Raw genomic sequence first — 15,097 nt, forward strand, 5'->3', positions numbered from 1 at the left:
TGGGATTTTTCAGTAGCATCATCATGTTTCTGTCCTACAAAGGCTCATTTTGGTGTATATGTTGGAGCTTATGAAAGCTGAGAGTCCAGTCTCTGTTTCTCTTTTCCCCTAGTCCCCTTTTGGTACAGCATCTGATTCCTGCATATTTGAGGGGAATGGTGGCATCAAGAACAGCTGCATCTTGGTTCTCCTACAGCCAAGGAGCTGCTACACATGTCAAAGGGGGAAGAGAGTCAAAAAACTAGGGATAATATTATGTTTTCCCACTGTTCTGTGTTTACCAAACTAACAGACTTGGCCTAGCTTGTAAATACAGAACCTGATCCAAAGTCCACTGAACTCCCTAGGAGCTCTGTATGCATCAGAACCATGAATATCAGCTTATACAAACCGTTTTTTTACAAAAATTCTAAAGCTTACAAGAAAATGGTAAGGGCTTTTTTGAGAAAAAAGCAGTCTTTTGATAGTTTGGGGTTGCAGGGTTTTTTTTTGACCAGAGTCTGTTCTATAGCACTGTGTGGCAGGGGGATCTTTTCTCAGTATTCTTTGGACCAGACCTTAAAATACAGTTACAGCAATATCAGTTCCAGTTGGTCAATCAGTACATGATTGCTTCTTCACACCTACACTCAATTGGAAGGAATTCAAGACAAACCCAAATTTATACCGAAATATTTGCCATGTGTTTTAGGTATAATAAACTCTGAACACAGCAGAAAAGATTTTATGTCCAACACTTCCTGCAACCTCACATGCTATGTGACAGCATTGCTTCAGTACCTTCAGCAAAATAGCCTCAGCCAGTGAAGCAAATACAAGCACCTCAAGAGGCGTGGCTAACTTTCAAGCGCAGCCTTTTTCCTTTGCTGTTTTTTTTCTTTTTTTTATAGGTGACATAGGAGCCCTTGTTGGCCCTGCAGTTAACTTAATAGACTTGAAGCTGATAGAGAGCAAGTGAAACAGAAACATGGCATTTGTTAGATTTTTGATCCCCTTCTTTATGATCGGCACTGATACCGCTTTCTCTTGCCGGAATACTGATGACTTTGTGGGAGCCAGTTCTCCGGGGGACATTGTTATTGGAGGTTTGTTTGCAGTTCATAGTGAAATGATGCATCCAGAAGAACATCCCATCAAGCCAGTCATTCAGAATTGCGCTGGGTGAGTAATACTTGAAATTACATGTATAACAAAGAAGAGATCACTGATATTGGGCATGTACCCCTTACATTAAGATCAGAAAAATCTGGTTCTCTTGCACTTCTCAGTCTGTAAGACGACCTTGGACATCACATAAATAGTGTTAAATAATACACGATAACAAAGCGTGGCAAAGTTGCAATGAAAAATATTGTGGATGCCTCAGGAAGGAAATAAGCACTGGATCCTGTTTCAATCTTCATATAAAAAAAAGCAAATAGCCCTGGAGGTTTCTGAATCATATCTAAAGTACTCTACTGTGCAGTTGTTCATTATTTGTTATGAAGTTGTACCTACATGATTTGAACACAGACAAGAGTGCTCAAGCTTACCTAAGCACACACTAAAGTAATACACTCACTTCACAGGGCAGCTCAGCTGTAATCTATGATGGTACCTTGCTGGCTAGATCGTAATTACTGTTATAATTACTGTAATTATTACACTTAATATTATAATCGTGGCATTACGTTAGACTATGTAAAACACAACATGTCACATCTGCATTCAGGTTCAGACTGTACATCAGAATATTTATTTCATGGGCTCCAAATCCTACTGTGCTTGAAACAAATTATTCTGGAAACAATGCAAAGGAAGCATGGTGGGAAAATTTCACTTTAAGCGTAAAACAAAGCTTTCCTAAACAGAGGAATTCCAAAAATGCATTTTCTTTAATTTTGATACAGGTGCAAATCCTCAAATTTTCTTTGAATTTTGCATGCAACTTAATCCCACATCTGAATCTAATAATCAGCCAGACATGCAGGTATCCACGTGGATTTATTTCAAAATGGTGATGAAGTTCAAAATGTTGTCAGTATTCCATTATTCTTCTATGGAGTCATAAAGTGCCTTGGGTCCATCTGAAATTAAATTTAGTTGGCAAGATTTGTAAACTTCAGAGAAGCTTGCCTGAGAGGAGGGTAGCTCATACTGCTGACACTCTGTGCTAGCACAATTCTGATTAAGCATCTCATAGTATCTACTGGAGATAAGGGGAATAGCTGTACTAACTTCATCAGGTTTAGAGAGGATTTTGGGAAAATCAGTGCAAGCAGTAGAAGACCTCAATCTCTGAAATATTTTCTTCTCTTCTGACATATTTGGTCTTTTCTTTATTTCATGCTTTTATTTAAATAAAAAAGTAAATTTTTATATAAACTTCCTGGGCAGAAGAAGTAAATTGCAATAGCTTCACTGACTTTGACAGATTCTTCCTGAATATATCACTTGCAAATTTTCATGTAACATGAAATTTTATTTTTAGTACCTGGTTATTGGTTGTTATTGTTTGGTTTGTTTTGGGTTTTTCCCCAAAAACCACTTTTGGTCAGGTATATTTTGTGTTTATTTTCCTTAATCTCCCATTTAGGCGAGGCAAAAATACGCAGTTTCTAATCTTTGTTACACTAAAACCCATGCAAATCACACAAAACATTCTATCACTTCTTTTCAGTAGTTGTCAAATTCTAAGGAATATATTCAAAATGGACTTTGCTTCAGCCTTGTTCCCAGCAATGTTTTTCTAAAATGAAACTTCTGTGTTTCCTGACAGCTTTGAAATTCAAATTTTTCTTCAGACACTTGCAATGATACATGCTATAGAGATTATCAACAACTCAACGCTGCTCCCCGGAGTTACTCTGGGCTATGAAATCTATGACACATGTGCAGAAGTTACAAAAGCCATGGCATCTGCTCTGAGGTTTCTGTCTAAATTCAATTCTTCTGATGATGTTGTGGAGTTCAAGTGTAACTACTCAGACTACATCCCAAGAATTAAGGCTGTCACTGGAGCCACCTACTCAGAGGTGTCGATGGCAGTTTCAAGGCTGTTGGCTTTGCAACTAATCCCACAGGTAGGTTTGAGGCATTTATTTTGGTTTGATCAGAGGGCCACATTTACCACGTTTAGAATAAAGGTTTGGCTCTGATTACAGGGATTGCAAAAGCCACACCTACTATAGAGCAGGATTTGGCTAAGGACATCAGGAGGGGTGGGATTCAGCTCCAAATGAAGGGCTTGGTTCACTTGACAAAGCAGAGGCAGTAAGGGATATTTTATATGACCAAGGCACATGCCTCCAAGTGCTATTTCAGGATGATTCTGGGCTCATACTAGCCTGGCAGTGCCATTAGTCAGTCCTGAATGACAATGTGTGAATGACTCCAGTGTGCCTTGGGTGACACTCAAGGATTTTGCTCAGGCAGCAAAGTTACACCCACCATGTCTAGACTGACTGGTGGTGAATATGACAATACCCAGTCTCAAGTGTGGGGTGGGCCAATAAGCTGGAAATTCTCTCCTGCCTGAGAGAGATTAGACATTGGAGTCTGTCATAACTGTGGGCAGGGAAGTGAGGAATATTGCTCTTAAACAGTTTTACTCCTGTTACTCTTCAAACAGTTGTAGAAGACAAAGAACACAACCCTCCAAATCCACACTAGTTCTTCACAAAACATCCTTCCCTATTTCTGACCTCTCTAGGACTAGTGGCCCCACACTTGCACTCAGGCTGGTGCTTACATTTCTACTTTCACTACTGTAAACCAGTTGCAGTCCAGGCCAGAATGAACAAGGGAAAAAGAGATGGACTTCCACACCATCCTCTGTTCCACGTTAGGCTGGGCAATTTGAGATAAATTACCTCACTGCAAAGTACATGGTAACCAAACACATGGAAAAGACATGAAACGTTGACCATACGTAACTTCTAACTGAATCTTTTCCTCTGCAGAGGTAGGAAGTAAGTAGCTGTAAGTATGAAAACTAAAATGCCACACTTGAACATCATATAGAGGCAAGTGATGAAACAAATCTGCTTGGGAATGCAGAAATGAAAAAGGTGACCCACAGAGGTTTCTCACCAATGTCATCTGTAATCTTCTGACACCAGTGAGATTTAGTACATCCCTCCAGATGGGTCACTGTCATTTTGGAAAGCATATATTTAAAGAACTGTCAAGCAATGTAGGAAAGTGTAAGAGAAAAAACCTCCTGCAAACAAATAGAAAAGAATTAAACCTAGAAAGATTTAAATAACAATGTTCCATTTACATTTTTCTAGCTACATTCACAAGAAAAAAGGCAGCAAACTGTTTATCTAAAAATGTTCTAGTATTCTGCGGTATTGGTTACTGTTTGTTTTCTGGGAGATTCTAACAGAGTTAATGATCCTTTTAAAATATTATAATTAAATCTTGGGGACAAAACATATATATATATATGTGTGTGTGCATGTGTAAGTGCTCAAATAATAGTTAATGCTTCCAGTGTTTTAAATATTGTTTTGAATAGCAGGTTGATGGTATCTGAACAGAGTAGAACAAAACCATTATACCAGCATAATTGTCATACCCGTTTTGAAAAGTGTTATTTTCTGCTTTCACTGAATTATGTGGATGAGAATAAAAATAGTGGAAGTGGTAGTGGACATGAGTCTGCATCCTAAGAGCAGGGGGAGGGAACCTGTTCCATTTGGATGCACCTTACTGATGCTCACTCACAGGAGTAGGGAGCCTAGGTCAGGCTGGATGAAAGAGGAATTGTGGCAGCCTCAGATCTTGTGCTGTCCATTGAAGGAGACCACCTCCATAACTGAATTGTTCACTCTTCCTAGGTCAGTCCTGCATCATCAGCTGAAATCCTCAGTGACAAAATCCGGTTTCCTTCTTTCTTCAGGACTATCCCCAGTGATTTTCATCAGACAAGAGCAATGGCCCACTTGATCTGTGAGTCGGGGTGGAATTGGATTGGAGTAATAGCCACTGATGATGACAATGGGCGGTTCGCTGTGGAGAGCTTTGGAGTCCAGGCCATGGCAAACAATGTTTGCATAGCTTTTAAAGAAATGCTGCCTGCCTACCTCTCTGACAATACCTTTCACACCAAAGTTGATCATGCAGTTGACAAGATTGTCAAGGAAACCAGAGTAAATGTTATTGTTGTCTTTATGAGACAGTTCCACGTGCTCAAACTATTTAAGAAGGCAATTGAGAGGAACGTAAATAAAATCTGGATTGCAAGTGATAACTGGTCATCTGCAGTCAAAATCAGTACAATTCCCAATATCAGACAGCTGGGAACCATTGTGGGATTTGGATTTAAAAGCAGAGACATCTCTGCTTTTCAAGACTTTCTAAGAAACCTTCATGAAATGCCCACTGACAACAACAAGTTTTTACGTGAATATATTATGCTTTTGTCAGTCTGTGCACACCTGGAATATTATGATTTTCAAGCATGCATTTCAAGCCAGTCCCAGGATGATCTACTGCAAAATGTTGAGAACAAACATCAGATCTGGAAAGATGATTTTTTGAATGCTAACATTGAACCAGGATTTATCCATAGTACTGTAATTGCAGTCTATACCATTGCTTACGCCATTAAAGGGCTATGCAAAACCAGAAACTGCAAGGATCCCTCTGCCTTCACTCCCTGGGAGGTATGATGTTAATTCTTTCAGGTCTCTTTCTCTTTGCATAACTTTCATCTCATTTTTGCTCCCACATTCGCGGATTTACTAGCTTGGTCCTCTTACTAAATCACTTTTTATTCTTGTTTCTGCTTTCCTTCACTAACTGAAATCAAAGACTTTGTGCTAGAGCAGCAGTATCTAACTGCTGCAGAGACAAGAACTAGATTCCAGATTTGTCTCCCTTTTGGCCCATGTAGCTGCAGAGGCTCCTGGTGCTAAGCCATGGCTGTGTTCTGCTGTAGATAGAGAACGATTAATGCATTTCACATACAGATAGCTAACTGATAATGAGTAACTGCGTGCTCACCATCTCCTCCTTCATAGGCACCACAGCAGTGGCTGTGAATGCATGACTCCACAAGCATTAGAAGGGATTTTTACTTGCTGGGCTTCACTAGCTACCCTAACATTTTCCCTGCCACCTTCAAAGAGCACACAGCTTGGATGAAGGTTCCAGTCTGTAGGATCCTTGCTGGAATGTCTTGCTAGCTACTCATGTGAGATAGAATAAAATGTATAGTCAATTTACAGTTGACCTGTCAGGTATTCAACTACTAGTGGTCGGTCCTTGTGATTTACAATGTCACCTTCAAGCTAGAGCCAGAGCCCATGACAGTCTACCAAGGGGCACACAGCCATGTTCCAGTGCCAGGCAGAAGGGAACCCCGTGCCACACATCCAGTGGAAAAGGAAGGACAAGATTTTGGATCCTGGCAAGCTCCTGCCCAGGAATCAGATAATGCCCAATGGCTCCCTTGTGATCTACAACACACATGTATTTACCTGTCTATTTTTTCCCTCAGCTTCCTTTTTTCCAAGACAGGAGTGGATGAAGTGACAGAAAATCAAATCCTTTGTGTGTATTTTTGTCCAAAAACTTGGAAAATTCCAACCAAAACAAAGCAGCACTTTATCCAAGAGCCATTTTTGTCAATTAAGTGCTCTGTGGAAAACAAAATTGAAACCAGCCCTGGTCCAGAAAGCTAAACTGGCTGCACTGCATCCAGTATCTCAGCAGATGTTTGGTCCACAAACCACTGCAATACACAGCAATGAGTGCTCTCCGGATATGGGGATATTGCAGGATAGGAGCATTCACCAAAGAATTTCAATTTTCCCCACTCTCAATCCTCCCCCCATCTCTCTCTGCCCCTCTTGTCTACCCCACTCTCTCTTGAATTCAGGCTATTTCCTCCATAATGAATCTTTACTTCTAAGTGAAAATGCAACAGACTATTTCTCTGTCTGATCTTAATTTATACCGGTGACTGGTAAGAAAATTAGACAAAATCTTTAAGATAGGTGAGGTACTTGTTATCAAACTCTATTGGGTGGGAAAAGAAGAGGAAAATCAGACAAGTAAACCTGGCCTGACCTTTTACCCAAGAACCTGCTCACAAGTATTCACTTTTACACACTTTTACTCGGAGGATTAAACAAAAGTTAATTTAAAAGTCAAACAACCACTGAAACACTGACTTGCTCTGACCTCTTATCCTAGGTCAGGGCAGGTCAGACCAAGACAGGGGATTTGAAATAATAATTACAAAATTAAAAAAAGTCAGACTATTACATGAATTTGTAAATGAAAATGGGACAAATTCAAGACTGCTCTGCAGGGGATGCAGCTTTACAGAGCTGCATGTACACCATTGCTGAGTTAAATCCCAAATCACCCAAATTAAAATTCCTCTTAAAAGGCTAAGAACTCATGAAGAACACTGAGGTAGTTATTCTCCCTGTGCTGGCTTCATAATACATTTTCTCTATGTTAAAATGAAATCCTCTAGTAAATGGATATATATGCATAGAGTTTAAGATGCAACTAATCCATATCACACATCTCCACATACAGAAAAATGAAATTCATTGGTGCCACAGACTTTGCAAGAATAACCATCAGTTACATTAAAATGTTGCTAATTAATTAGCCCCTTCTGTCTGAAGCTCAAGATGTATTGCAAAAACTCTGTTGTTCCCATATTGTTGTAGAAAGTGGAAAAGTGGAGAAGAGAAAAACTAAATGACTAGCCTGAGTATATGCATAAAAAAAAATCCTATTCAGTCCCACACAACTATGCCACATCCAGCTCAAATGCAATATTGGTTAGAAGTACACTGTGGTTCTTCAAAAATTGGTACAGATGCAGTGAGAGTACATGAATTAAAAAAAAAAAAAGAGATGTTATACATGAAAAAATGGTGTGTTATATACACCAGATGTGTCTGTACATATATGTTCGTTAAATGATACAGATATCACAAATGGATCTATCTAAGAGCTTCCTTTTCAAAGCAATTTAAATTCATTCTTTCACCAGAACCTTGGGGTTTTTTCTTGTTAATTAATCTTTGTTGCCAAAAATCACTAGACCTGCAAAAGGATAAAGTCTTTGCTTCAGTTCAGAGCCACAGTAGCTGATGAAAGCCCTTCTGTGATCTCCCTATGAACTGGGAGTGAGTTATGGGCCTTAATCTGTCCTTTTGATCTGGCTGTTTGTGATGAGGGAGACAGAAATGTACCCCTATTGAATGGAATTGGTTTTGATATTTCCTATAATCTATCAAATATTCCCTTGCTGTTTATTCCTATTGTGCCATTGATCACTTCATCTGAGCAAGCTGGCACATACTGTTTATTGAACGGTTCCAAGTCTCACCTTGCAATACACAACATCAGTCAGAGTCACAGCTGAAAACAATGTTAGGTATTTCCAGACACGCTGGGAGAGCAAATGTTACCCGTACCAATTGTGGTGACAGTAAAGTAACAACAGAATCATTGCTCACAATTGTTCCTTACAAGAAGAGGAGTTCCAAAAGACCATTAGTACTTGCAAGCGAACAAAAATCTTTTCTTTCCCATTATCACACCAAAATTTCCAAGGCTGGAAAAAAATGCTAACATGAATATTTGTACACACCGCATAGCGTTAAGAAATGATGATTCATTTTAATTGATAGATTCTTGAGGTCAACAGGATTGTCTAAATAATATAATTCCATGTCTAACACCAAATTAAACAGTTTTAAAAAACTGGGTTTATTTTTAAGATTTCTTTTACTGCTAAGAATCAACATTTCTTTTCAATCTGACATTCTCATAAAGGTGTTAAACTACTAAGTTTATCCCACTGACATGATACTGACGTATGTTATCATTCCTTATGCTTATGTTCAGCTCCTTGAAGAACTGAAAAATGTTACAGTCATTTATGATGATAAAGAAATCAAGTTTGACTCCAACGGAGACATGAGCACCAGTTATGATGTATTTCTTTGGAAAGAAATTGATGGCCACATGAAAATCACCACTATGGCAGAATATGACCCAGGGAAAGGCGACTTTATCTTTGAGGATGAAGAGAAAAAAAAGGCATTTCTGGATTTAAAGGTAACTTCTGATGTGAAGTTTGACATGTGAAATTTGTTTCATATGTTTTCTTCTCCCCCCAGTATTTACAACTGAAGTATGTGTCAGCTAGAAATCTCTCTTGTGATTTCATGTTCTCCTTTTAGACCAAAGAGTCCTCTCAAGGGTATATTTGACCTTTCATGCACTTTCATGCACACTGAGAAGCATGTTTTCCTGTAAGCAGGCTCAGTGATTTGAGACCAAGTTACTTCTCCAGAATGTTTGTAGGAGGTTTCCCAAGAGGAGAGCTTATGTCTGTCCTAAGGATGCTATTCCCGTGTCCCTCAGGACTGTTGCTCCATTTTACGAAAATGGTCTTTGGAAGGAGGACTTGAACTGAGACCTGAGAGAAGGCCCTGATCACACATCCTGGAGTGGTGCTTCATGACTCAGGGTTGAGCTGCTGAGGTTCAGGAACATTAGATCTGCGGTGCAGAGCACACACACAGGTGTTTCTCCTGAGCCCAGATACCTCACATGGCTCAGAGCAGCTGAGCAGGGTTTCAGGATTTCACTTAGGAAGCAGTCCACTCAAATCCCTCATCAGATGGGATTTCTTTAGAGCTGATCCCCAGGAGAACTAAGTTCTAGGTTCAAAGCTGGATGAGACACCTTGATCTGGATTTAAAGGTACAGACAATTCCACTGATTGACATTCACTGCCAAAAAGTAAAATTGCTAGGTAGGCAATGCCCCATCCTGCCACTTCTGACTGTGCAGAAAAAATGCAAGAAACATGGAACCTACAATGCCTTTCTCCAGCATTATTTTTGTATTCTCACACAATATGTTAGATACAAATACAGAGTGCAAATTGCAGAATTCCCGGAGGCTTATTTTAATGTTTCTTAGTAGTTAGTTAAGCCTGAGCTGATTTGTTGCTGTTCTCTGCACACTGCAGAAGGTTCAATCAACATGCTCCCAGCACTGCACACCAGGGCAGATGAAAAAGGTTACAGGAAGTCCACACACATGCTGCTATGAGTGTGTTTACTGCCCAGAAAACCATTACAGCAATCAAACAGGTAAGGAATGGTGATCCAAATAAAGGCTTATTTAGACATCAATACAATGTTTTTGTTTGGGTATAATGTGCCTTGGCAACCTTGGGTATAATTTTGGAGTAGGATTAAAATATTTGTTTATGCTCAGTTTCCCAAATGTGAGTGTTCAGCCTATAAAACTCTGTTTAAATGCTTTTTAGAAGACCAAACTATAACCAATTAGATTGTCCATCTGACTAGCATTATCCTTTGTTAGGATGGAAAGCCTGGCTGATTCATCAGAGAGAAAGACTCGTTTCCATCTTTCTGCAGTACACCCAGCTAAATAAGGAAGAATTTATTTATGGTGATGGTGAGACAGTAAGTTGTGGGTGCCTCATCCCTCGCAGTGTTCAAGGCTGTGTTGGACAGGGCTTGAAGCAACCTGGTCTATTGGAAGGTGTCCCTGCCCATGGTGGGGGGGTGGAACTGGATGATCTTTAAGGTCCTTTCCAACCCAAACCATTACATAAGTCTAGAAAGTTCAAGGGTGATGCATTTTGCTTACCAGTTAGGGTTCTTTTGTCTTACCAGGGAGTACTGCAAAGTTGGATATAACTGTACAGTAATATTTTGTATTATCAAAACTGATGTGTATTTTACCACTAGCTCATTTATAGGTTTGAGAAAAAAAAAACAAGAGGAAAATTAAATATGGAAGAGAGAGATGGAATTAAGAAAATTGTGGTGCGATGTACTTTAATACCCTGAGAGCAGAAGGAAATTAATTTTAAATTCAAACAATTGTGAAATTTCTCCATATCAGGGGATAGGAATTTTAAAGCAAACCTAACATGTCAAAGCATAATCTAAAGCAGTGTTTGTTCTTGCTGTTTTATTTCAAAAGCTGTCTTTAAACAGAAAGCAGGGTTTTTTCTTGTCAAAATAGGTAAATGAAAGAAGCATCGTTCATATTTTTGCAGGAGAACTGATTTACTCTCAAGTCATTATTCAGGTGTTACTTAAAGTTTGCTTCTCCTGATCTCTGGCCAGGTCACTCATTGCCTGTCAGCGATTTCCAAGGCAGTTTCAGGACCCTGGTCATTCTCCCTGTCCCCTTCTTGCCCCTGGCTACAGGCAGCCCCTGCTCCCAGCTGGCAGGTATTCATCCATTGCTCCTGCTGCTGCCACTGCTGCCACTGCTGCCACCGCTGCCACCCCTGACACTGCAGTCCTGCAGCTCCGCCGCCTGGACAGCGACATCAGCAGTCGGAAGCAATCAGCCCTGTGTATTCCCCTTAGCATCCCTTCCCACATTGCTCCTGTATCTAATGTATCTCAAGCCTCGAGATTTCACTGTGGGGTTTATTTACATTTGGTTTCTAAGTTATTTTCCTTCTTTCTGCTTTCAGATATGGATTACTGCTACCAATGTGACAACAAAACCTACTGGGCTCCCATCAACAGTAGTACATGCTACAGCAAGACAATCCATTTCCTCGCATGGACTGACTGGTTTGCTATTTTCCTCCTCCTCCTCTCTGCTTTTGGGGTTGTGTTGGTTTTGTCAATTAGTGTAATATTCACTAAGAACTTGAACACGCCAGTTGTAAAAGCATCTGGAGGTCTAACTGTCTGCTACGTTATTCTCTTCAGCCACTTCTTAATTTTTTTAAGCACCACCTTCTTCATAGATGAACCCACAGAATTCAAGTGTAAAACTAGGCAAGCCTTCTTTGGCATAAGTTTTACACTCTGCATTTCATGCATTTTAATCAAGTCACTAAAAATTTTACTAGCCTTCAGCTTTGATCCCAAGCTGCAGAATTTCCTGAAATGTATGTATAAACCTGTTCCCATTGTGGTCACCTGCACTGGAATTCAAGTTGTCATTTGCACCTTCTGGCTGATATTTAGGACACCTTTTGTAAAGCAGAATTTCTCAATCTCAAGAGCAATAATTCTGGAGTGCAATGAGGGCTCTGTTTTGGCTTTTGGGATTATGTTGGGCTACATCGCTGCCCTAGCCTTCATTTGCTTCATATTTGCCTTTAAAGGTAGGAAGTTGCCAGAGAACTACAATGAAGCTAAATTTATCACCTTTGGCATGCTAATTTACTTTATAGCATGGATTGTCTTTATCCCTGTCTATGCAACTACATTTGGCAAATATCTGCCAGCAGTGGAAATCATCGTTGTTTTAATATCCAATTATGGAATTCTCTGCTGCACGTTTCTTCCAAAGTGCTATATCATCATTTACAAGCAAGAAACAAACACAAAATCTGCCTTTCTCAAAATGATTTACACATATTCCTCCAAGAGTGCAAGCAGTGTTGCTGTTAGTCAGATTTCTTTGGATTCAAAGTCTTCCAGCTCCCGAGGTACTGTCTCAGACTCATGTAAATCTCAGCAAAATTCTGTGAATGGAAATGGCCATTTCCAAGTGCCTGGGCAGACACTAATAAAAGGGAAGGCTCTTCCTAAAAATACTGTAAGGACTATGGCCAGGAAAAGACTCTCCAGCATATGACGGGTCAGCGTTATAGTACTTGAAGATGAAAAGCCATTTTAGGGAGCCATTTCTCTTTCAGGTCTCTTTCCTTTTGCCATACCCAAGGAAATCAGGCCACACAAAATGCCTCCTCCCCTGGTACTTAAGCAGTTATCCATTACCAGGTTTGAAAGGTTTTCCTGGCTCACACAGTCCAGCCTTGTGGCTTGCCTTGCCTTGTGGGCATCATGAGGTGCAGTCCCCTTCAGCAGCTCCCTTTTTTTACCCTGGCTGCTCACGTAGGCCTGCAGGAACCTCTTTCGCAATCTCACTTCCCTGAGTGGGGCAGAAGCATCAGGAAATTATGATTTCTCACAGGCATGTAGGTGGGATGATATGGGTTTACCCCAATTTTTTGGCATCTCTGATGCCCAATTGTTTAAAGAGCTCTTCTCACCTCACTCTGTCTTACAGATCAAACAGAACCCTCTTCCAGCCTTTGTTTGCTCCAGTAAACAAGCCCAGTCCTTTAGTCTCCACCTTTAAGATAGGCTTTCCATTCTCCTGAATATCCCAAAGTAACCCTTTTCACCTGGTATCAGTGAATCCTTTTTTTTTCTCCCCAAAATTGCACGTCTTATTCCAGATGAGTGCTGCAGTAACTCTCAAAGTTCCTTGTATTTACCAGGATGATAACCGACCAGAGACTGGCCTATCTAAAAATCTAAGAACTTCTCTGGAGTTCTGTAGTTACCCGTATGTTCATCTACTTTTTTCCTCATACTCAAAGAAATACATTGATTCACCTCATGCACCTCCTCTGATCATGAGGAGAGACAACCCACTATGTTTGTCCCCTGAGCTGAGGATCTAATGTCAGTATGTGATGTCAAAATTTATAAACACTACTTGTTTCCTTTCAGTAGCATAAATAATGTAATGACAAGGATCAGCATGAGCACATCCTTGGAATTACAACTTTTTCATACGTATTTTAAAAATCTGATTTTCAACAAGAAAACGACAATGCACCATTCCAGTAAGCAGAAATAGCACAAGAATGAACTGACATGAGCTGTGCTGGATGAGTCTCTGCTCCACCAGTGCAGCTACGCTGTGCCTTCTGTATGAGAGGAACAGAAAGGAACGTTCCGAAGAGGAGGAACTTTTCTGACAGGACAAAAGGAATTTAGAGCTTTTTCAAGCCCTAAACAGTGGAGCTATGTTGTCAATCCAGGACCGTGAAAAATATTTTTCCGTGTTTATAAAGCCAGACCATAGAAACTTTGCTATATTAACCTCTGTGCCATGTTCCTGGGAAAAAATACTAAATCCCTTGAGTTTCGTCCATGCTTCTGTTTAGATTTGGAATAACTGGATGTTGTGCAGGCCATAATAAAGTTCAGTAGGTTTGGTGTTATACAGGCATATTGTATTATTGTTATGTACAGCATATCTATTTTTCTATCATTTCTATTTATATATTGTAACCTTTATCTATATGTTTTTTCTACTCATTTTTTTTTTAAATAGCCATGAATCACATTTCAACAATGGACACAGGCAATTAAATCATTGTGATGTGTAGATTATATATATATATACACCATGTATCTGTGACGCCATTTTTAAAGTCATTTGAATGGCTAGTGTGCAACTTACACACTTGAGTAATTATGTAAGTTCTGTAGATGATTGGAAGAATGGAGGTTTATGCACATTTATTTCTATGATGAATGCTGCTCATACATCAGTTGTTGCAAATACTGTTCTGAATGTGACGGTGTGCACAATAAGGTTAAAATTCCTGCAATTTGGCTGCCAATGCAGCAAGTCTCTCCCTAGAAGAAAGACGCATAGCTTTCTCTGCGCAATGACTGTCAGCACTCAGCTGGTTAGGAAAGTTCATTTGGCTTGAACATTTTGCATGTATTTATTGTTTTCAAAAGGGTTGAACATACCATGTATTGAAGATACATTGAAAGGGGATTATTAAAGCCATATTGTTTTTTAAAATTGAGTTTGTTTTCTTAATTTCCTTATTTTTCCCATGAACTTTGGTCTTCCCTTGAACAGCAGCAACACAGCAGCTGTGCAGTGTGTCCACTGCAGATCTCAGACTGCACCTTAGATAGGTGTGTTGGGTTAAATAGGACATTTCCTTTACAGGACAACAAGGAAAGTGTCTTGAGGAACAGGGTGTGGTGATAGCAATGTGAAATCTCTACAAAGGTACCTTTAAGGGAAGACATCACATATGTCAGAATTTTGAAGGAGTCCTACATACGGTGTCTGCCGCTTGAGCTACTCAGGTCTTCACTGTCATGCTAGAGCTCAGGATGCAACAGATATGCTAGCTAGACTTGGCAGAAAATAGAGATGTGCTCTACCAAGCTGTATTACACGTGTTTTCAAATGCCTTGTCTGCAAGAAGCAAGTGTAGGTAGAACATAAGGGGCTTTTGCTACCCTATAGCATATAGATAATACGAAAAAGCTGAAATCAGGGTTCATGATACTAA

General features: G+C 39.8%; 1 protein-coding gene across 1 annotated transcript; it reads left to right on the forward strand.

Moving 5' to 3' along the window:
• Positions 1 to 615: 615 nt before the first annotated feature.
• Positions 616 to 14,549, forward strand: GPRC6A (G protein-coupled receptor class C group 6 member A). The gene is made up of 6 exons (XM_061460057.1): positions 616 to 1,161; positions 2,759 to 3,062; positions 4,824 to 5,651; positions 8,866 to 9,078; positions 10,001 to 10,124; positions 11,495 to 14,549. Exons 1-6 carry the CDS (start codon positions 968 to 970, stop codon positions 12,613 to 12,615), a joined length of 2,784 nt encoding a protein of 927 aa, XP_061316041.1. The 5' UTR covers positions 616 to 967; the 3' UTR covers positions 12,616 to 14,549.
• The last annotated feature ends 548 nt before the right edge of the window (positions 14,550 to 15,097 follow it).

This window comes from Pezoporus flaviventris, unplaced genomic scaffold (assembly GCF_033815535.1).
Source record: "Pezoporus flaviventris isolate CSIRO_AGI_PZ_B2104156 unplaced genomic scaffold, CSIRO_AGI_Pfla_v1 ptg000031l, whole genome shotgun sequence".
Lineage (NCBI taxonomy): Eukaryota > Metazoa > Chordata > Aves > Psittaciformes > Psittacidae > Pezoporus > Pezoporus flaviventris.

What these genes read in the sequence shown, in the direction of transcription:
- GPRC6A (XM_061460057.1), top strand. Translation starts at nt 968, where the DNA reads ATGGCATTTGTTAGATTTTTGATCCCCTTCTTTATGATCGGCACTGAT. An exon ending in GTCATTCAGAATTGCGCTGG is followed by an intron (nt 1,162 to 2,758) that starts GTGAGTAATACT and finishes GTTTCCTGACAG; the next exon opens with CTTTGAAATTCAAATTTTTC. An exon ending in AGGCATTTCTGGATTTAAAG is followed by an intron (nt 9,079 to 10,000) that starts GTAACTTCTGAT and finishes TGCACACTGCAG; the next exon opens with AAGGTTCAATCAACATGCTC.